Consider the following 23538-nt stretch of genomic DNA (forward strand, 5'->3'; position numbering starts at 1 on the left):
TCAATACATTCTAAATAATAATAAAATTTTAACTTTGTTAGCGGCCTTTTAACAGGGTGCTCAAAGACGCCATTAACAAGATAATAAGTAAGAGAGAAGAAAGGAACAACAATAAATATATAGCAGTAGTTAAAGTCAACAATATTAAATAAAAAATCACACATTAAAAGCCAGTATTGAAAGAGGTGAGTTTTTGTGATTTTTTTTTTTTTTTTGAAGGTGGTGAGGGTTCGGTGCAGTCCTCTGATGGGGTTGTGGGAGTGGAGGCTCCTGTCCCCCAGGTTCCCGGTGATTGGGTGAGGGTGGGGGGATGGAATAGGAGGTTGGCTTAAATGAAGGAGCGGAGGCAGCGGGAATGGTGTGGTGGTGCAGCCAGGTCTTGGTGAGGTAGGGGGGGGGGGCCTGGTTGTTGGGAGAGCTTTTGTGAGTAAATGAGGAAAGGACTTTTGAAGTGGAATTCTTTTGACGGACCGGGGAGCCAGTGGAAGGTCTGGAAGGAATGGGAGTGATGTGGTCTCGGGAGCGGGTGTGGGTGAGGAAGCGGGCAGCAGAGTTCTGGATATGTTGGAGTTTATTGAGGAGGTTGGATGGTATGCCATAGAGGATGCTATTGCAGTAGTCGTGAAGTGATGAATGCATGAATCAGGGTTTCAGCAGCAGAGGAGGAGAGTGATGGGCGGAGACGGGCAATGTTTTTGAGGTGGAAAAAGGCGGTCCTGGTGATGTAATTTATGTGGTGGTTAAATTTGAGCTGACTGTCGAAAATGACTCCCCATATTCCCAGATGAAAGGTGTACACACAGGATGTTGATCTGTTGACACAAAGAATCCTGAAAGAAAGGAGGAATGCATGGTGTAGTTGTAAACTGTGTGTGTTTCCATGTGTACAGGACACTCTCCTGGAGTGGTGTGATGAGCAGCAGCTGAATCTCATCCTCACCACTGGAGGAACTGGGTTTGCACCCCGAGATGTCACCCCTGAGGTACAGAAGAACACAACTAGGCAAACTGTGTCAGAAGCCCAATACAACAAGCATTGGGCCACAGTTGATTGATCATCAGTGTTCCAGTTGGGAATGGACTGAATCGGACATTCTTTTTTCATTATTTCTCATTATAAATGCTAATCTATATAAGTTTACAAATATTTGATTAAGAGATTACACACATTTTTGATCATCACCAATTTGAATATTGATTTAGGATTGGATCACTGAATTAATCAATTTATTTTATAAAATAAAAAAAAACAGACTGTCATGGTTTTTGGTTGATCTTTAAAAATGATTATATGGGGTTATATTAACTGTACTGTATATATCAATATTAAATAAGTTGGATTTAAAAAAAAAAAAGCAAACATTGAGCCTATAACTTGATCAAAACATAACAAATAAGTATTATTATGATTTAAAAACAGGAAAACTAAAGACTATGGTTTTTAGGATAAACAAATGATACAAAAATAACCAGTTTTATGTAACCAAGTACATTTACACAAGAACTATACTTAAGTACTATTTTTTTATTTTCATACTATTAATTCCACTACAATGATTTAACACTCGTAGTTATTTTTTGTGTATAAAAAAAACACGATATGCTTATAAAATGTAATAAAGAAATGTACTTCTACGTTGTATTTATATTTAAAAAAAACTCAAATTGCAGCTTTAAAATGTTATCACATATATTTGATTAAAACAGGATAGTAGAAGAACCATAATAATAATAATAATAATAATAATAAGATTTAGCTAAAAGAGCCACTCTGCATAATGTATACTTTTCGTTCTTTGTTATTATTCATTATTTTAATTTGAGCGTATGTTAAGTTTGATGTTCACACTTTTCTTACCTAAACTCGTAACATTTTGAATGTATAAGGTACTTTAAGACCAAAGAATTTCTACATAGTATTTCCACTATTCTATTCTAGTATTTCTACTTCCATCTCCTGGTGTTTTGTGTTGCAGGCCACCAGAGAGGTGATAGAGCGGGAGGCTCCGGGGATGGCCCTGGCCATGCTGATGGGATCACTCAATGTAACACCACTAGGCATGCTGTCCAGGTGAACCCTTGATGTTTTCACTGCTTTGGTCACTGCCTGTCAGTTAGACACGCTGCCTACTCATTAGAGTGTGTGGTATGATATCTTGTGCTCTAACCATCTTTCTACTGCTTTCTCTAGGCCTGTGTGTGGTATCCGTGGTAAAACTCTGATCATCAACCTGCCAGGGAGTAAGAAGGGCTCTCAGGTAAGATCATGTGACTTTGCTCACCTATGCTTATCCTGAACTCTGCTAGACAGAAAACATCTTATTATGAGATAATCTTCTCACAAATCTAATGCTAATTACTTGAAATAATTCAATACAAAACCTACAATAACCCACTAACTGTGGAATATCATTTAATGTTAAATGTTTGTCATTTTGAAAGCAAATTCAATTGGGAAAATAAGGCATTGTGACTTTTGAAGGACTTGACTTGAGAATATTGCTGTACCTAACTCTAAACAGTAGATGTAAGTACAGAAGAATGCAAATTGAGATGCAGCACCACTACTTCCAGAATTCAGAAAGTGACTACATTTTACAAGGCTAAAACTTTGGGATCATGTCAAAACCACAGATTTCATTTCAAATGTTTTATTTCACTTTCACACTCATTATCTTGGGTAATACCAGTAAAAAAATATGACCATCATTTGAGGATTTTACAGTTTGATGAAACAATAAATCCTCACCACACTGTTTCAAAACCTCTATGGGTGGACAAGAGGAGGGGGCAGTAGCTCCCGAGTAGTGGGACAGCATCATGTAGGGTGGGTTAGTTCCAAGCTGACTTCTGATGTCATTGCTTTGGTTTGTGTTGCAGGAGTGTTTCCAGTTCATCCTGCCTGCTCTGCCTCATGCCATCGACCTGCTGCGTGAGGCCATCGTCCAGGTGAAGAACACGCATGCCGCCCTGGAGCAGCTGCCCTCCCCCTCCCCTCTGCTGGCCAACATGCACCTCGACTCCAACATGCACACCATGGAGCGCGGCACCCAGTGCGAGGACGAGGAGGAGGAGGACGAGGAGGAGGACATGAGGAGAGGGCGGCACGTGCACAACCACCACCACCACCACCACCTCCAGCACGGCTCCTCCCACATCACCGCAGCCGCTATCGCTGCCAAGGTAACAGCGGACGGGACACACATCAGTGCTGCTGCTGCTGCTGCTGTAAACCTGATAGATGAAACTTGAATGATCCCTGTGGGGAAATTGGGTCATTGCTGCTGCTGCTGCTGCTGCTGCTGCTGCAGCAGCAGGCAACTGTACTACACACAACTCTGTGCTCTAATGCTGCTGTAGGACTCCCAACAAATATGATCAAATATAAGAAATTACATATTAGTAAAACATTTCAATGAGATAGTCAGCAGAGCATTTCAGACCATTTTCAGAAACAGTCTTGGCTCCTTTACTTTCACGAATAAACAATTTGTTTCCTTTACTGTTTTTGAAGACACTATCCTTCAAAGCGCTGCCCCATAATTCAATGCATCTCCCATTCCCTATTGGCAAGAAGTTGACACCATGAAATACACAAAAGGAAACTTTTAAATAAAACAAAAATAAATGAAAATATATATGAAAATATAAATTAAAAAAATAGGAATATAAACATTATTATAATAATGAAATTAATAATTTACAATGAATCTCTTCTCAATTAATAAGAGGTGAAACAAATGAATGGAAATGAACACAAGTTTATTGATAAGTAAATACATTCAAACAGAAGTGTATGTCACACCTTATCATTAAATAATGCCTACTTTATTGACAATCATTTATTTATCCAGTGCTTTATTTATTATTTTAAATGTAATTGAACAATTTGGCCTCAATTGAGCACATTGACTGAATATGCTCTAGCCATAGTAGGATTGAACCTAGTCTGGTATATCAATAAGTCTCTTCCCTACAGTGTTTTCATTCATGGTCCATTTTGTACCAAGTACCGTAGCTGCAAAGGTTGTGCTAGACTTTTTCGCTGCCCGTCACAACTTTGCCGGGGGGTGGGAGAGAACACGCTCGTGAACTGTCAACGGAGGACTGTTAGCACCGTGTTATGCATGCCCACCGCACCTCGTGGGATCGCGCACAGCGTAAAGCAAATACTCACAGACATTTCAATGATCTGTTCGGCAAAGTTAGGTTTGGAAACTGTATAATTTCCTTTTGGGCGGGCATGCATAACACCGGATCCTCGCTGCAAGGAAACTGTGGCGCTGTTCTGAGTTTGTTCTAATCTGTCAAAATGCCGGACGGCTTTCAGATTTTTCCGTCATTGTTAAAAGAAATCCGTCATAGACGGAAAATATTCGGTTAATGCGACCTCTGCGTAGCTGCAACAAGTAATACCAACGCAACGTCTATTCCTACAACAATTTGGACACATTTTTCACATATGCTGCAATCCTATAATTAATCAAATAGTCTATTTTTATTTTGTTACTTTGTGAAACAATCTTTGTTTATTTCTCTTCAATATTTCCCACAAGAATAGCTCTTTGCCAAGTCTTTTTTGTACTAAGTATTGTAGTTACAGAAAGTGTTGATATTGCAGTCCAAATGAAGAACATAATTGCTGGTGCAAAGCCAGCACGTTAAAGATACTTTCACATAAGCCGATTCCAATTACTCAAAATGTAATGCCATGTAGAAGAAAAGTGGAGGGAGCATTAAGGATGTCCAAGGAGCAGCTTTGAAATATAAATGTCATATTTGTTCTGTTTCATTCATTCATTTCCCACTGTGAAGCACTCCATTTCAACTCATTCACCTGTCTGTTTACGGGGACATGTGTCTGTCTGTTTGTACCTACCCCGCATGCATGTGTGTTTGTGTGTGTGTCCATCAGACGAGCCATGCTGTGGTCATGGCTAAGGGGGCTCCCTACCTGCCCGGCAACACACCTGCCCCGCCCACTCATTTCACCTGCTCCTGTTCCCATGACCAGCAGGTGAGACACACACCTCCCCTCTCCTCTCATTGGTCGGTTCATCATGTCTTTCACATACACTGTTTTGTTCTTCATACCTAGATTACACTTATTTGAATCTGTCTGAAATTATTCAAATGTGTCTAGAGCTGCAAAAATATTCATTAATAAACCTACTATACATAGTGTATGTATATGCTGTCCCACACCAAATGACAGAATGAAAAAAGCAAAAACAAGCTAGTTAAGAAAGTGAAACGTTTGATCGTAAAGACCTGCATATTTCTCTCAGGTGTTGAGTGAAGACAAAAATAGCGACAAGGGGAGTGAAAACGTTTTTAGGTGGACTCCAACATGTCTGCTTGGTGTGTAAACTGTTTGATAATACAGTGGTGCAGGAATGATTCCTTAAACCTGGAAAGGAGTGAGCATTTCATCACTTCCTGTTCAATCATCTCGAAGTCAATGTTTTTTGAATGTGTTTTTTGTTGGATGCATGTTCTGTTTGTTCTATGACCAATACAAATATGCCAGTAAACACCCAACTGGTGAATGTCCACAGCTTCTGTGGCATACAATCAACCGTAAAAAATCCCACTAAACGTCATCAGGCCGAACATTAGCGGCCTTTAGCTTAGAAGTGTTGATGTAGTTCTTTTTTAATCCTAATATTAGCTATGTTCTTCTAAAGATTGCATGTTTGTCATAACAATTCTTGAAGTTAATTATATGTCAAAGTTATTTTAACAGCTTGTTTCTGCTGCCCCCAGGTGGTCAAAAAAAGTGAATGCAGCTTTGTATAAGAACTAATCAATTTATTTTTAAGTCCTGATTAAACTAATCAAGTTAGTAAAGATGCATTTAAATCATGACGCTTAAGTAAGATTTGTCATAATTCACATTATGAGCTCACAACCAATGATGTTGCCAATTCATTACAGCCAAGGTCAATATAAATATTATTGCTGACAATTTGCCACAGCATACCATATCTTTTTTAGCAACGAGAGTAGTCTAAGTTGTAGTAGACCGCAAAACAACTGAAGGAATTGATTTGACTCCCATTAAGTACGTTTGTCTGTGTGTGTTTGTAGATCCCGGACTCTATCATTTCTCGAGGCGTTCAGGTGCTTCCTCGAGATTCAGCCTCTTTGAGCTCCACCCCTTCTGAGTCACCACGGGCAACACAGGCGACCTCCCGCCTTTCCACCGCCTCATGCCCGACACCCAAGGTACACACAAACTTTCTTACATGCACATACACATTAGCACTGAGAATAATCAAATGTTTTAACTATACAAATATATTAAAAAACCTTGAATGTAAAGTGCAGCATATTTTTACATTGTAGTATGCTTTCCAAGATTCATAGAGCTTGCCAATCATTTATATTATTAATAAAATAACAACAATAAAGAACTGTTTCCCTATGATTATAGAGATGTTTCTGATTGTTTTTAAACTTTATTTGTATGTATCACTTATTATAGCAAACTTTATAAAAAGGTTGTTTTTCATTCAGATATTTTTGAGAATTGTTTGGTTCTAATGTAACCACTTCATCTACTTTGAACAAAGCGTAAGGAGTCTTGTGGATTGGCCTATTAAATGTGACTTTCAATACTGTACCAAATGTGGCTTTGAATTGGAATATTAATAGTAATATATGACCAAGTGTTCGACAGTAAGGACTTGTGAGTTGTTTGGAATTGAGTTGAAGTGAATGACACTGAGGTTTGGCAAACTGAAATATAAATATCTTCAAGTGAAATGTGTGTATAATCAGACACAAAGATTCTGGTGTGCCGGTTTTGACCTTCACAGCCAGAATTCATGTTATCTATGATTCCATGTCTTGTATATTAGACATTATGAACAGATAAATCAACATGAATTAAATTGCTCAACTTTATTTTTGTGAATAAGTATTGAAATCATCTCCCATACATATTTGCATGAAATAATAACCAAGTATGGAATATGTGTCTGTCTCTCTGCAGGTTCAGTCCCGATGTGGCAGTAATGAGAACATTCTGAGGGCCAGTAAGTAACTGTGGAGACTTTTTAATCCTAATGGTACCGTTTATAGTAACATATTCACCACTTACTTAACCCCTTTCCCTGATTGTGTGTAGGCCACAGTGCAGTGGACATCAGTAAAGTGGCACGTCGTCATCGCATGTCTCCGTTCCCATTGACGTCGATGGACAAAGCCTTCATCACTGTTCTAGAGATGACACCTATTCTGGGAATTGAAGTCATTAACTACAGAGGTGAGTCTTCTGTGTTTTTATCCCCCTAATATTTGTTGTGATTGTTGTTAATATATGGTTTGCACTAATTTGACGTGGTTTGGCTCACTTCTCAAGACGGTTTGGGTCGAGTGCTCGCTCAGGACATCTATGCCAAAGACAACCTTCCTCCATTCCCGGCTTCCGTTAAAGATGGCTATGCGGTACGAGGTGAGACAACTAATATCATCTATTACTATCCATTCAAATCCAATGTAAAAATCCCATTGGCTTTTTGTCAAGGGAGCTCAGGTCGGCCTACAAAGAAACTTAATCACTGCACGACTCCATACAACATTAATGAAACATTATGTCAGGGACACAAATGTAAAACATAAATTACCATTTCCATTTGGCTTATCTGACAACTGCAAATGTCTCTGCTGTTACATTTATGAATGTACTTGTTCACAGCATTCTGTATGAAACTGTCCTCTTGGCTTTCACCTAAAAATCGATAATCATGGTCTAATTTCCATCGTTAACCTAAACTAACGTCATCATGTTTGTGCTGTAGCCGCGGACGGCCCGGGAGATCGCTTCATCATGGGAGAATCACAGGCTGGACAGCAGGTCAGCTATAATACACTAACACTGTGCTAATGTGGTAACAACCTGGAACCATTGCTTCTATTTTTAAAACTCCAATGATTTATATCAAGTATGGTGGAAAACTGCTGCTTAATAAATATCCTACCTTCACTAAAAGTATCGCTGCTGTTAATACTTTCAATGCAGCTACTAAAATATGGTTCGATGGTTTGATTGTGCAAGCGCAATCACCAGCATCAAGTGATCGTTCCAAGGGGTAGTGTGTGTTTTCATAGATGAACTCTCAGCTACTCACATCATTGGTGGCACAGTTTTGAAACAGTTGAGCCATTTACAACGAAGCATCATTTATCCTGTATTTGTGTTTGTGACTGCTCGCGTGCAGCCCACCCACACAGTTATGCCAGGTCAGGTGATGAGGGTAACGACCGGCGCTCCGATACCTTGTGGTGCTGATGCTGTGGTCCAGGTAGAAGACACAGAGCTTCTGAGGGAGTCTGAGGATGTAAGTACACTAGTGATGATAGAACCTTTGTAGTTCTACAGTAGATGTTTTGTAACAAATCATGATCTTGCTTATTTCAGGGCACAGAGGAGCTCGAGGTGAGGATTATGGTCCAGGCCCGGCCCGGACAGGACATCAGGTAAAGACATTCTAATAGAATCAAGTGAACGCTAATAACTATAAAAGCTACACAAGAAAGCCAATGATTCCTGTTCATGGCTGCAGTGTTTCTTGAACTAATACAATACTATGAATACAATTTGGTGTTCCCCAAAGTTCAATCCTTGGTCCTCTGCTTAAAAACAACTTGCTAAAAGTAAAGCTCCAAATCCTACAAGACTTTTAGATGTATTAACACGTTGGAATACGTGCAAGCCAAGTCACTAGCATCCTACCAGCATACTTGAATGGTGTTCAGCATTGGATAGAAAATAACCATATTCTGTCATTTTTGGACATAAATGAAAACGGTTTTATGTTAAATCAAGATATCAAATCAAGAGAAAGAGGAGGTCAAAAATGTTGGCTCCATGGCTCAAATTGGATTAACGCAAAGAACATAAACAAAATCAACCTTTCTATTTTGACTGCGTTTCAGAGTAAACAGCCATTTTATAAACTATATATCGCTATAAACCCTATTTGCAGCACATCATTTGTATGTATGTAAAATGCGTCTTCAGCAAAGAAAAGCTAACGGTATACATATTTGTGTGTGTGCACAGGCCAATAGGTCATGACATCAGGCGAGGGGAGTGTGTGTTGGCTAAAGGAACACATATGGGCCCGTCAGAGATCGGCCTGCTAGCTACAGTGGGGGTGACGGAGGTCAGCGTGCACAAGTTCCCTGTGGTTGCTGTCATGTCCACTGGGAATGAGGTACAGAGGGACCAGATACATTACACACAGATTTTTCTGTTTATCTTTGCTTTAAGTGATTTGCATTTGCTACCAGTTCAAATGCTCTCTGTTTTTGTTGGTGTGTGTTTTGTGTAGCTGTTGAATCCAGAGGATGACCTCCACCCAGGAAAAATCAGAGACTCCAACCGCTCAACTCTGCTGTCCACCATCCAGGAACATGGATATCCTACCATCAACTTGGGCATCGTTGGAGACAAGTAGGAACATTTTAGATTCATAAAAAATAAAATCTGCCAGGGCGGTGCAGGAATGAGTCCATCAGATATTAGTTGGCATTTTTGTTATTTGATCTCTTCTAAATATGCACTGTCAGGTAAAATCTACAATCAGAAATCTTTGGTTCATTGCTTATGTTCACTGAAATGCAATTGTTGCAGGAATGAGTCCTAAAAAACTGACATGAGTTAGCATTTTAGCCCTTCTGGGGCCCCCTTTCATTTAAGATTCTTTAAACATGATCTGTGCTTAAAGAGCAACTTCCAGGTTAAAGACACTTGTGAATAAATGTGTAGGAAAATGATGTATACACTAGATTTTCAGAAAGATATACATAAATATACACTACAGTGACATCTGGCGTCGTTTTTGTAAGACATTTTTACTTCCGCATCAAAAAAGCCTCCCCACGTGACCTCCCGCGTGTGACGTAACAAAGGGGAAAAAAGGGGGAGAGCGGCCGGTGTAACGTATTAATAAACATGGATCCCAATGCTAGTTTCGACACAGAAGAAGTTGAACATGAATATTCGAATGCATATGACGGACCACAACCTTATAATTATGAGCCTGCTAGGCGTCCAAGAGACCAGGAGCAGCCAAGGATTAGAAGAAATAACGGCCATCGGAGAGAAATTGAGCTGTGGTGTGAGGAGAACCAATGGAGAACTAGGCAGCTATCTTGGTGAATTTAAACCACAAGTTTATGAGATTTGAATATCTTGTTCTACGACCTAAAATACATCAGTAAATAATACCCCACTGGTGAATATACAAAGCTTTTACAGGTTCCAAAAGAGGCAGTTGCTAACAAGTGCATAAATGAGTGTACTAAACGTCATCAGGCCTTTAGCTTAGCGGTATTGACATGAAGTCATGCGATGTGGTGTGATCCATTTCTAGCTCAATGTTAGTTTTTTTTAATCTGGCAATCGCATTTTCACTTCAAAAATCATCCAAGTGTTGTTCAAATGTGGAGATTATCCTGCTGAGTTGCACTCCTTCTTAAACTGAGTTGAATGTATCATGCTTGTGTTTGCAGCCCTGATGACTTGCTGTCGGCTCTCCATGAGGGAATCAGTCGTGCCGATGTCATCATCACCTCAGGGGGTGTGTCCATGGGAGAGAAGGTAGCTAACAATCACTAAGTTCATGACATTTTGAGTAGATATTCTGGTCTTTTAAAAAGTAGGCAGCCAAATTATCATAAACGTTTTTCACTGTATATTTTTTTGCTTTATTAAGTTTCAGTTGTACAGTGTTATTGTTATCCACCTGTCTGTGTTTGTATGTTTTATCAGGACTACCTAAAGCAGGTGCTGGATATTGATCTTCATGCTCAGATCCACTTTGGACGAGTCTTTATGAAGCCAGGGTGAGATGGGGGAAAGGGGTGGAGTGTGGCTGGGGGTAATTTAAGGTGGGGGAATGGGTTGTTTTATATGAAAATTCATTTTGTTATTGACCCCAGGTGAGCAATGTACTGCAGTTAGTGTTTCCAGTTGTAGTACTGCTTTTTCTCATTCTACTTCTGTCATTGTAACTGCTTACTGCTTGTACTGCTTTAAAGGGGAATTACGCCCATTTTCTACTCTTTCCCGGATAACATTTTTTACACATAAACTCATCGATGTCATTATAAAGTCTGGAGCTGTTTCATAGACAATGAATTAGGAAAGATGCTATACATGACATTGAAAGCACCCAAGGTTATGTTCTGGCTATTTGGGTGCATTTTGGAAAAATACATTAGTCTCCCTTTCATTGTCTATTTTGTCACTTTACCAGAAACAAGGTGAAACCACAAAAATAAACCAATAGATCCCAAATACTAAATCATACACTCCTTTACTAACAATGAAACAATGTCTTTAAATTGAAGGTTTAAAGCAGGGCTTCTCAAACTCCGGACCAAGGTCCGGATCCGGACTGAACCCTGTGTCCCATTATTTATAAAAAATAATAAAAAAATAAATACATTTCTGAATCTGAAGAAAATTAAAGTGGACTTATTATGCTATATTGGAAACATATATTGTAGGGCCATACCTATACAAAACATGTCTAAAGTTTTGTGCTGTGATCTACCAAACAGATCACCCATTGTAGCCATGCCTCATACTGCTCATCATACCCCTCTTTTGCAGCCCTGTTAGAGAAATGCGGATTTTGGGTCCTTAGCTTGAAAAAAAAGAAAAGAAGAGGCGGAGCTAATGCCTGATCAGAATTCTACCAGAGATAAAGTTAAATTCTGCTGTGATAAAACGCCATCCTGTTCTAAACCAGATGAAAGATTATTTCTGAAACAGTATGGACTCAAATGCTTTTTCTCTTGCGGGTTTATCACAAGGTGAGTTCCTTTTTTTATTTCCTGCTTTTTAAACACATGTGCTCTTCAGTACAGGTTAGCTCTGAGTGTTAGCGAGGCTTGCTAATGTAGACAAAGACGAGATTACGTCCAAAACACATCAGGCATTGTTTCTGATAGCAACTCTCTGTGGGTCCGCTGCCGATTTGACGTCAGATCGGCAGCAAATCTGTATCCGCTCCCTGTTTTTAAAGGATTTGGGTACGGAGGAAAAGAGAGAGGGTTTTATTTTCTGACCCTGCATGAGTTCCCCTGACGCGACCGGGGACACANCAAGGAATGTTAGCCTAGCTAAGCATAAAGACAGGAGGCGGGGGAAACAGCCAGCTGGCTTAATCTAGAACTAATTAACACTTTGTATTTAGTTTGTTAATGGCAAGAGCAGGGTGCACTGACTCTGTGTATCCTGCTGGAGTCATGTTGTCTCATTGAGGTCTAATTCAGGTCTGTTACAATCATGGCTGTAGTGTTTCTCAAACCTTTTCATACCAAGGACCACTTAACCAATAAAAAAACACTCACGGACCACCTAACTCCACAAATATCCAAAAACACATAGTTTTTCTAGAACAGATTACAAATCACCTGAACATTGTACAAACAAGTGGCAACATGTGTGATGAAGGTGTTGGGCTGGGCTATATTATGCAATCGAAATTAAACTTAATCTTGCTCCATTGCGGAAATATTCCCGCGAGAGTGCGGAAAACTTACATTTATTTATTTATTTAAAATGTGAAATTTTACCAATATAGTCACGGACCACTAGGGGACACTCACGGACCACCAGTGGTCCGCGGACCACACTTTGAGAAGCACTGCGAGATAACAAACCTTTTTTTTTATAGCCGGGGACGCTTCATAGAAATCCTGGGTGGATTAGCTTTTTGAAACAGTCTTAACATTTTCTAAACTGCGATTGCTGCAACAGTTTGATGGGCTATTGTATGTCTGCTAAAGCTGGTAAACATTCCATAAGCCTATAGAGGGCCGAATCAATGAGTTCCAAATCTCGAAATAGGTTACATTTTAGCATTTCCGTGCTCCCTAGTATTGAAATAAGCAGTTATTTGATTGTCTTTTCGACTACATTTCCGAAATAACGTTTATGGTTAAAATAAACTTACAACATTTTACCTTTTGTTCTGTGACACAAAACACATCCTGTTCACAACCTGTGAACTTGTGAAGCTTTTACGTTTTTTTTTACGTGAATGAGACTATTAAACTTCATGACGCTGATACTTAGCCGCCTTAAGCTTAGTAAAGTCATGTGACCGTGGTGTAGTTAGTTAGAGATATTTACCTCTGCCCGTTGCATTTAAGCTTCGACAATTATAAAACTAATGTTAATATGTGGAAATTCAGCTACTAAACAAAAAGTGTAAATATCACATACTGTACGTATTTTTCCCAAAGATATTTTTTTCTGCAATATTTCAAAATCCGAATACCATTGACTTTTTGTCGAGTGAGCTTTTTGATGCTAGCTCCCTGAGCTTTTTAGATTACAATTTCAACAGTTTGTAAACATTCACCGGGCAAAGTGAATACAATACAAACGTTTATTGTACAGTGCAGTGAAAAAAAAACTTAATTTAAACTTGTTTTAGCAACTCATTCAAGAATAGAGCAAAAGCAAATAAGAAATAAACACAATATCTTTTGCACCTCAACTGTCCAAGGGTTTAGGTCCTTTCAGGTAACCAATGGGTAATGTTACAGATTAAGTGACTGCTCTGGGTTGTGTGTGTGTGCATATGTGTCTGTGGACTGGGCGGATCTTCGAGGGCAAGGGAGTATAAGGAAAGGTTGACAGTCTGCCTGCGTCCAAAGATAGATCACATTTTTCTGACAGAGGATGCAACAAACTGTTCAAGCTAAAGACATCAACCAGTTAGGGTTAGGGTTATGACAGGGATATAATGTTTCTGAATTGAGAAGTAAATCGTTGGAGATCAGCATCCATAGGAATGGTGTACTGACGGTTCATCTTCTTCTGGCGTTTGTCTTTAGACCTTCAGCTTTGTTGAGGTCAATTGGACCACGGTTGCCATTCGGTGGCCGGTGTTTGGGGGAACTGGGGATGATGTGCTCTACGGATTGTTGCAACAACAGCACAGGATCATCATTTTATTCACAAGCAGCAAATATTAGCCCGTACTGCACACGTCCTGGCGTAGTCAAAATGTCTAAAAGGGTCCATCCAAACCAAGACAAATGAAAAGCATCTCTCTTCCACCAATCAAGAACCACTGGTGATTTACCAGTGGACAGAAAGGAATGGGCTAAACCAAAGGAATATAGACCCTATTTACCAACCGGTACTGTAATCATAGAAAATACAGTGTTTCATCTGTTGGTTAAACTACGTGGGAAAGTTATCCATGAGTCTAACAAATATCTCAAAGTCTGTGTTGCTCTTGCAGCAGCAAACAAAACAGCAATCCAGGAAGCAGAGATAAGAGCAAATCCAGCAACAGTGGACCCTACGGTACGACAAAATAAATATGACGTTGCTGATCCCGGTGCCAATGACAGCAATACGATGATGCCCGTCACGGTTAAACCTGATGCTAGGCCCGCCGAAGCAAGGACACAAAGAGATCTCTGCTCTGATGTCTCAGCTTCTGAAACAGAATCTGAGTGCTGTGGTTGTCTGGAGAGGCTGAAGGAGGACAGTGAGGATGAGTACTACACTGAGCAGAGGATCACAGAATGGGTTCTCAAAGTCAACTCCAGCCTCTTCTCAATAGGAAACGATGAGCTAAAAAACTCAAAACCTGTAGAGGAGCAAGATGTAACGACTATAAAAATCATCTACACTGGAGACTGAACTGTAATAGTATTGGTATTATGGTCCAAATCATTTGAACTAATTTTCCATCATGTGATTATCTCAAATGTCAGGGGAAATAAAATATTAACAGGACATCAGCTTTTTTTTTGTCAAACTAACAATTCCAGGAAGGAACGTAAGTACTATTACTGAATTGCTAGAAATTATTGCTAATGACAGACCTACTAGTTTTTGTGAGAAATTACATCATTATAAAACCAAAGATATATACAGTAGTTCCAAAATGATTTTAGGAAGACAAAGACGTTTCCAGTTCATGATGATTAAACCTCTGCTTGGGTTCAGGTTCAGTGAAACTATAATGGGGATTGCATTACATCAATAAATCTGTATCCTAATAAATAATGCAAATAGACTGAACTGTATTCCCCAATAATTTAATGAGGCAGTTTTACTTGTAGGGTTCACATGAATAGATAGATAGATAGATCTTTAATTTGTCATTGTACAGGTACAATAAAATTACAATGAACTCAAGGTGCCAACACGCAACAACAAGACAATATAAAAACAACAAGACAATATAAAAACAACAAGACACTATAAAAACAAGAAATGGGACTTAAATAGACATGATAGGGAATATGTACATAAATAAATAATAAATTAAATTGCACGATTCCCCTCGTATTGCACGGAAGGCTTATATAATTTAAATATTAGCAGCTTTTAGGGTCAAGCGTGAATAGGTCACGCTTGGATTTATTTGTTCTGCAAGGCTATCTAATGTCAAGACAATATGTTGTAATCAGGTAAGTGAGAACACCTGTGGGTCATGGCTTTGTCTCTGTTTTGTCAGCTTTAAAGGTGGCTCTATTTTAGATGTTGTTCTTCTTCTATAAGTTCATAAGTACTGTTAATATATTTTATGTATCCAAAGAAAATTAGGTAATGGACATCTCAATTTGTAGAAGTGTTGAGTATACTAGGTTTTTAGTCTTTCTCTTTGAGTCTGTTATAGTTTTTTTAAGCTGTGAAGTGTTGCACAATATGACTTTTCATTCATTTAAGTAACGGACAACTCAACTCTTTTCAAAAATTATAAATCAAAATATATCAAATTACCCATCATTACTCTTAAAATCACTGAAAAGGTTATTTTAAAAATTATTTTAGTTAGTGAATACCAAGCAATTGACATTATAAAAACAGATTAATCAACAATAGAGATACATTGCCCTGTTTTCCCTCCCTTATTCTGATGATTAAGTTGAAAAGATAAATGTAATACAATTAGTCAAAAAAAAAAGAACAAACATAATAATTTCTACATATTTCAAGCATTAGCCATTTTGCCAAACTCTTTCTGACACTACACAGGTGGAGCAGGATGTCCCAGATGTAGCAGCCACCCCCATCACATGCTCCATGAGCAATCGGTCATTTTCGGCACTGGCGACATTTCAATGTATGTTGTGTTCTACTCAGCATGCTGATTTCACACTTGGTCAGCGAGTTCTGTCACACATCCGTCACATGAAACATGTAGTTCTTCCTTCCAAGACATGTGACCAGGGTTTCTGTTAGCCGGTATTGCCCGAACACTGACCGGAAAAATTGAAGCACTAGTTAGCACTAACCGCACTCATCGCAAGCAACAAGAAGCATTGCCATAAGGACAGCTCTTTGCGATTATGGAGGCTTCAATTTAATAACTGCAAAGTCTTCATAAGTGATTTTAGCTAAATCTATTCCTAGGGGGCCAAACTGGCCAAGGTAGCATTCAAGCTGGCAGCAGGATGCCTTAATTTAAATGAGATGAGCCAGATAGGCCTGCTTATATTTTGGTTTGTTTATAAGCATAGCCGTGGGAACATGTTTCAAATGGGGGGTGCTCTGGGGATGACTCCAGGGCCGGTTTTGACCAACTTGCTGCCCTAGGAGAGATTTTAGCTGGCAATGAAAAACTTCTACAAAAGACCACTACACTACAAACAGAGAAACGTATTGATATGGTGGACAGCTTATATAAAAAGGCTTCAAATGTATTCAGTATTGCATGAACATGTTTTAATTCGGGGTTGGGCTACACATCCTCTAGGGGGGTCCGGGGGTCCTCCACCGGGAAGATTTTTTTTAACATTTTAAAATAAAATGCTTAAATCTGGTGCACTTTGAGCCCCCAAACTAGAGACTGATCTAGGGGATACAACTCTAAAACACCCATATGAAAAAGATCGGTTTGCATTTTAATAATCAAATAAGTATGTGAACATATCCAATAACCTACCATAGCAAATAACAAATAAATGTAGGCTAACTTGTTTTATTTTTGTGGTTAATTTATATCTTATTTTATCAGTTAACATTTATTTATTTATGCATATTTTTAAATATCTCCAGTTTTAAACAATATTTTTGGTTTACTGTCCTATAGTATACATTGGAATGATTTCAAACCTGTTTTTATTTATCCTAATAATTATAAAGGAGTGCCTTGGAAATATTTGTTTACATAAATTGTGATCAAAACGTTTGAGACCCACTGAGATAACTTAGACTAAAGGGAACTATCTAAACACTCAAGAGTCCTTTACCTCACTGAGCCTCTCAGTCTGACAGGAGATCTCTCCCTCCACATTATTGTAGAAACAGCTTCTTATATCCGTTAGCGCAGCAGAAGCTAACAACATTCCCCGCCGGTACCTGTGCACCCCCTCTCTCTATCTATCTATCTATCTATCTATCTATCTCTCTCTCTCTCACGCTGGCTGTGAGCTGCGGGCGCCTGATAAGCCAACATCCCCCACTTTCATCACTTACAGCACCCATCGTACGGGGCAAATGGAAAATGTAACCGGGGTGAAAAGGGTGTTAAATTTACTTAATTATGAATGTTGTTACATCAAGGCTGAAAATTCATTTTTTTGTATTATATTTGTATTTAATCTTGTGGAAGTGCAGATCCCCTGTCTTCCACCAGGGGGTGCTGCAGCACCCTCAGCACCCCTACTTCCCACGGCCCTGTTTATAAGTGTTTTTTTCTGCTTTAGTTTACCTGGGGAATAAGTCGTCCTTAAGCTGAGCGAGATTCTTTGTGTTTAGAGTTACAGCGTTGGCTTGCCAAATGTATATATTTTTAATTCCACCCTATTTACGGGACAGGCTTTTATTTGAAATAACTTGCATTTGACAATATATAAATCTACATGCATTGATTATAGCCGTCCTATCAATTGATTTTAAGGTCAATAATAAACACAGATGATATTTGACATGGAATTCCTCCAATTTCTCCTATTTATCTAATTTGTCAAGTGTCATAAAAACGGTGCTTGCTAGCAAATGGCTAAATGAGACTACTAAACGCCATTGAGCCGGACACTCGATGACGTTTAGTATAAGTCCACATTTAGCTTAGCGGATATGACGTGCAGCCATTTGACTATGATGTAGTTTTTATTGTGGAAATATCTGTTTGATTTTGTGTCAAAGGGGCTTCCCTAAGTGGTAGGGGGAAGAGTGCAGCTGGTGGCCTTTTCATTTTTTGTCCCCTGCACCTTTGACATCCTAAGACCACCACTGCCCATACTGTGCTAGCAGGAAATCAAGGACCAAATGTCCCCTTATAGCTAAATTAAACCTATTTTTTCCACAGTAAAGCATAATTACTGCTTGTGGTATGCTTCTTCCAACACAATTAGAAAACATTGTGTGCAAAATGGAGCACTGATTGATGAATGATCAGACACTACGATTCACAAATAGGTCACCTTACTCATTTTGGGGGATTTCACACAGTACCAGTCTGGGTGTTGTAGTCTCTACTAGTGATTTTTTGAGGCGGCCCAACATCTTCACTTATTAATTGGAGGACGAGGACCCCTTAAAGCAGAGGACATGCACGCTCACACACACACAGAGCCGTCCTCCAGAGGTGGTGCAGCAGCAGCAGCCCGCACACCACCTCACTGTTTCTATGTATGTGCGGGCACAGTGCAGACAGAGGTTGTAAACATGGCGGCGGACGGGATGGTGCTCACCAACCACGACCATCAGACCCGAGTGGGGATTCTGACGGGTAAGGACACTGTGTGATAAAATGCAATAAAATGCTTCTCTGCAGTGCACCTCTGTGGCGTTTTGTCGTCGGTTGCCTGTGCACGTCGGTGTCACGATACGGGCTGCCTTCGCCGTCGAGCTAGCTATCGTTAGCCACTATGCTAAGCTAACCGGTTTCATTGACTTGTCACTGCTTTAACGTTAGCTGCCTGCCTTTTGACAGGTCGCACAGATGTGGGACTAGTATGTCGCGATGATATTTGCAATTATGTAGTGATGTTTATACCGTTTATATTTACATGTGAACATGGCTGTCATATTCAGTTACATACTATGTAGCTACACGACATTTATATTTGAATCAGTGTCAAGTGAGACAGTAGGAAAAAGAACACCTAGCAAAGACTTTCAAAACTAGGTGGCTATTCCTTGGCGAGCAAGTGCTGCAATGAGTTTTTAACTAAGATTTGTGCTTTTATTTTGAAGGCAAACCCATCGTACTTCCCATTTTTCTCTGCTGTGTCTGGTCACCTTTGCGTTTATATTTCCAAGCAAAATAGCGATACAGAGCCTACATGAGCTGCATTATTCATGTCCCTTTGCAGATCCGCTCTGTTGTCCGCTATTGGGGGTGCTCTTCATTAACATTTATGTATATGGTTCCTTTGACGGCCATTTCACACTGGTTTTAAGAGGACTTTTCCGTCATATCAGAAATGCACGTTTATTAATCATAAATCGTGCGTTTGGAAGCTATTAAAAGCTAATAAGAAGCCAAGGCGCACTGCCCAGGCGAAATGCATTATGTTGTGTAGGTTGTTTTAGCAGCTTCGCTAATTAGCTCGGCTGATGTTCGCCTGTGAGTCGTGCGGAGGAGGACTGGGACCAGTATACAGCCGTGTGACAGCCACCGGTCGGTCACCAGTACCACTGCTTCTCCTTGCCAAAGCAGGGGAAGACGTGAGAAAAATGCTAAGCGGATGCTCCCCAGCAGCTGCTCGGGAAGCCTGTCGTGCTTTTGATAAACTAGCATCTCGGCTAGCCAAACAGCAGCGTGTGTGTGTGTGTGTGTGTGTGTGTGTGTGTGTGTGTGTGTGTGTGTGTGTGTGTGTGTGTGTGTGTGTGTGAGAAAGAAAGAAAGAAAGAAAGAAAGATGGGGTTTAAATTAGATCTAAGCTTACATAAATGGAGCAAAAGGTGTCGAAAAGATGAATACATAATGATGTGTTGGTACTACTATAGGCAAAGTCACAGGCTGGTTGTTAAATCAGCAGTCAAACCACAGATATGAGATGTTCCTCCTGTGGTTACTGGGCAGAAGGAGCCAGGTTCAAGCTACACAGTGTACGAGGAGTGCTAAATTTAGCTGAAATACTTCAGACAGAGGCCGTGTTTTTACCAAAGAGCTCTGTGTCCAAAGGGGAAACCACTTAAAGGGCCAGTGTGTGGTATTTTTAGGGGGAGCTATTAGCAGAAATTAAATACAATATTTCTACCTATTTTTATCATCAGTGTACGATTATATGAAACTTCAATGCTAGATGCTGCCAAATCCTACATATAGAACATGAAAGCTGGGGAAATTTGATATTTTTAGCATTGTAAACTAATTCCATTTTAAAGACACAAACCAGCAATTAATAGATCCTAGGAATGAGTGTTATGTATACAAGCCTGATTCTTGTATTTTACTCACTGAAAACACAATCAAGCAACACATATGAAAACCTGTGTCCACAAAGGAAATCAAATTGTTTCCAATGAGGAATTGGCAGAAACGACTTTCTAGAGGAAAAAAAACGCTCCTAGCGTATTTTTTGTGAGTGTTTCGCCATTTATGTGCGGCCACTCCGAGGAGTTGATGTTGAAAATATTCCAACTTTTTAGAGATGCGCTGTAGAAATTAAATGAGAAATTTGTTTGGCATAGATAGATATTATTACTTTTTGCTGGTAATTATCATAACAGAGATTTAAAAAAAGCCAGTTTCTTTCTTAGGATATCGACCAGTTATTCAATGGATGTTGCTGCCAGTGAGTGTAGAACTTTTATCGTTATAAGCGGATTTTCGTGCTCGCTCTAGAGCCAGTCGGTTGGTGTTGAAAAACACAATGTTAAAATTCAAACCTCGGGAGCAATTTTCTGATAAAATGCTTGGAGGATGCTCTGCTTAGTGCCCTGCAAGTGCCTTTCTTTCGGAAAAAGACAATATGTGGATGAAGGGCCTAAGGTTAATGAACATTTGGGGCTAGTAACCCCAGGGAATCAGTGTCTGGGGACTCTGTCCTGGCTGGTTTTCTCTGTGTATGCTACTCGGGATGTATGTGACACACAAGCGTACACAACTCATGTTCGGAGAAACCTTAAAGAAAGGCATCAGTAAAATGGAACTTCTGTGTGAACTATTCATATCTTAAGCTGCACTGTAGCTTTTTATTCATGTACTTTTTATTAATGTATTTTTTCTTTTAATGTTTCTTTTATTATCTTTTCCTTTTTAATGACTCTTTTTAAATGCCTTTGTCTGAATGTCTTTCATGTTTGTAAAGCACCTTGAATTGCCTTGTGTTGAAAGGTGCTATATAAATAAACTTGCCTTGCCTAAGTAACCATCAGTGAAGACCACTGTAGTTTACTTCAAGATGGTCTATTTGCACTTTCAAAGTACCATGGAACATGCCTACAACATGATTCGCCTTTGAAACACTGACATTTTTGCACCAAAACTACTTGGTTATGTTTAGGAAAAGATCATGATTTGTGATGAAATAAATAAATGAATCCAAGAAGTGGTTAATCTCAGAGGTGTTAGTAAAGGTAGTAAAGTGGTTGTGTGTTGTAACCTCTGATACTGGAAATAGTCACTTCTCACTTATTTTCACTCGTCACACCGTCCTGTAAATTCTCACTAGCTCACCAAGTCTTTGTTAATCTGAATTGAAAGTACCTGAACACACAAGGTTTGAATTTGACTGTTCGATGTATTTTTTATCTGTCTCTCCGACTTCCTGTTCATTTTAGGCTGATCTGACAATATAGGCAGAAAAACCCCCAAAATACAAATTATAATATTTACTGTGGAAAAATCTACTATCTTAGTAAGTACAATTTACTTTGAGGGACATATGGGGAATTTTATTTTTATTTTCTCAAAAATAAATATACGTCAATCTCTTGAGAACCTATAAGTTTGAAATCACACAAGCAGCAATGGCTTATGTTACGGGGTGGCCCCTTCCCATGTCCTTCATTGCATGTTCAGTGTGGTTGGGGTTTTCAAAAACCCAACATTACGTTTGAACAAAACGTAATGGTCTTGTAATGGATATATTTGACATTAAGAAAGATATAGAAAAATCTAGTTTGGGTGGATCATTGAAATAAAGGGAAGGTAATGTACGTTGTACTAAATTGTGAATATATTATCTATGGGCTAAGGTGCCTCTAGCTAGTGTCAAAGCCAAACGACTTTACAAGAGTTAGCCGATACATTTTAAAATATGATCAATTATAAGACATTTTTATTGACACTTGTAATCTCTGGAGGGAACACAGGGATTTTAGCCTTTGCAGACCATTTACACAGAAACCTATATAACACACTACAGGAAAGAGAAACCCCCAAACATGAGTATCAGATGAGGTTGTACCCTTTGAAGACAACCAGCGTATCGGTGATCAGTTTGATTTCCATATGTAGTAAACAGCATCATATTCATCGTGCTGGAGGTGTTTCTGTTCTGTAACCTGGACTCCCCTCTCTCCAGTGAGTGACAGCTGCTTCAGGAACCTGGCTGAGGACCGCAGTGGAGTCAACCTGAAGGACCTGGTCCATGATCCCTCACTGTGAGTCTACATAAACAGCCTCACTACTAATAAATGCACTCAGAAGAATTCATAAAAGCATTTGATTATTTATATAGAAATGACTCTTCACGAAAAAATAGTTCATCTTGTAATTACAAGTATGTCATAGAAAACACAAATACATGTATTCTAAAGTGTTCTTTGCAATCTTACTCATAAAACACATTTTTCAACTCACTGTTGAACCTGCATTAACAAACAGCTTTAACTGTGTGAACTTTACTGCATGTGTGTGTTTTTTATTTGAAGACTGTAGTAGCACGGTTAACAATACTTTTTCTGTCGTATTAATCCTTGTGCTTCAGCAATCCATGTAAACTTAGTTGTATGGTTATGATTGAAGGTGATCACATAGAGCAGGGGGGTCAAACTCAAATACACAGTGGGCCAAAATACAAAAATGGGTACTAATCGAGGGCCGGACTGGTTCAATGTTTATTGCAAAAGTTATTGAAATGAAGTTATTGCACATATTAAACCTGGAACTAACAAAGCTTAAATTATTGCCAATAAAAACAACATTAAATAATCAGTTGCAGTCATTTCTTATGGCTCTATCTGCAGCTTTTCATCAGTCATTTCTTATGATTACATTTTTCCACAGGCCAACAACAGCTTCAAAAAAACTATTTCCCTCAAAGAAAAAACCAAACATGCCCTGTTGTCGTGAGAGAAAAAGTGCAGAAGGAAACATCCATGTAAACTCAGTGTGCTGCTCTGTGATGCTAGCTCAAGCCAGATACTTGGCATCTCATCTTGGGTGCAAGTTCATCAATGTTTGGGCTCAGGCTCTGAGCTGAAGAAACCCTCAGGATTGAGTGAAGGTGTGCGTGCAATATACCGGCGGGCCAGATCTAATAGTAATTAGGAATTATCCTGCGGGCCGAAATGAAATCCACCAAGGGCCTGATTTGGCCCCCGGGCCTTGAGTTTGACACATGTGGTTTAAAGCATGCAGA

At 39.3% G+C, this 23538-nt stretch overlaps 1 protein-coding gene and 1 long non-coding RNA gene across 2 annotated transcripts in view; both read left to right on the plus strand.

The window, feature by feature from the left end:
• LOC104967911 (gephyrin-like) overlaps window positions 1–23538 on the plus strand; it is a 72837-nt gene that overhangs the window by 32062 nt on the left and 17237 nt on the right. Inside the window, exons 3-18 of the mRNA XM_010797450.1 lie at window positions 891–983; window positions 1977–2071; window positions 2192–2258; window positions 2881–3183; window positions 4916–5017; window positions 6091–6228; window positions 6998–7040; window positions 7133–7270; window positions 7367–7459; window positions 7806–7861; window positions 8226–8345; window positions 8426–8484; window positions 9071–9224; window positions 9342–9463; window positions 10525–10612; window positions 10784–10857. Coding sequence (XP_010795752.1) covers window positions 891–983; window positions 1977–2071; window positions 2192–2258; window positions 2881–3183; window positions 4916–5017; window positions 6091–6228; window positions 6998–7040; window positions 7133–7270; window positions 7367–7459; window positions 7806–7861; window positions 8226–8345; window positions 8426–8484; window positions 9071–9224; window positions 9342–9463; window positions 10525–10612; window positions 10784–10857 — 1745 coding nt within the window. The remainder of the gene's footprint in view (window positions 1–890; window positions 984–1976; window positions 2072–2191; window positions 2259–2880; window positions 3184–4915; window positions 5018–6090; window positions 6229–6997; window positions 7041–7132; window positions 7271–7366; window positions 7460–7805; window positions 7862–8225; window positions 8346–8425; window positions 8485–9070; window positions 9225–9341; window positions 9464–10524; window positions 10613–10783; window positions 10858–23538) is intronic.
• On the plus strand, window positions 18467–23223 carry LOC104967892 (uncharacterized). Its single transcript, XR_800770.1, has 3 exons — window positions 18467–18731; window positions 22480–22558; window positions 23184–23223. It is a non-coding gene; the product is annotated as an uncharacterized lncRNA (long non-coding RNA).

The sequence above is a fragment of the Notothenia coriiceps genome, unplaced genomic scaffold, assembly GCF_000735185.1.
Source record: "Notothenia coriiceps isolate Sejong01 unplaced genomic scaffold, NC01 NC01_scaffold00037939, whole genome shotgun sequence".
Classification (NCBI taxonomy): Eukaryota; Metazoa; Chordata; class Actinopteri; order Perciformes; family Nototheniidae; genus Notothenia; species Notothenia coriiceps.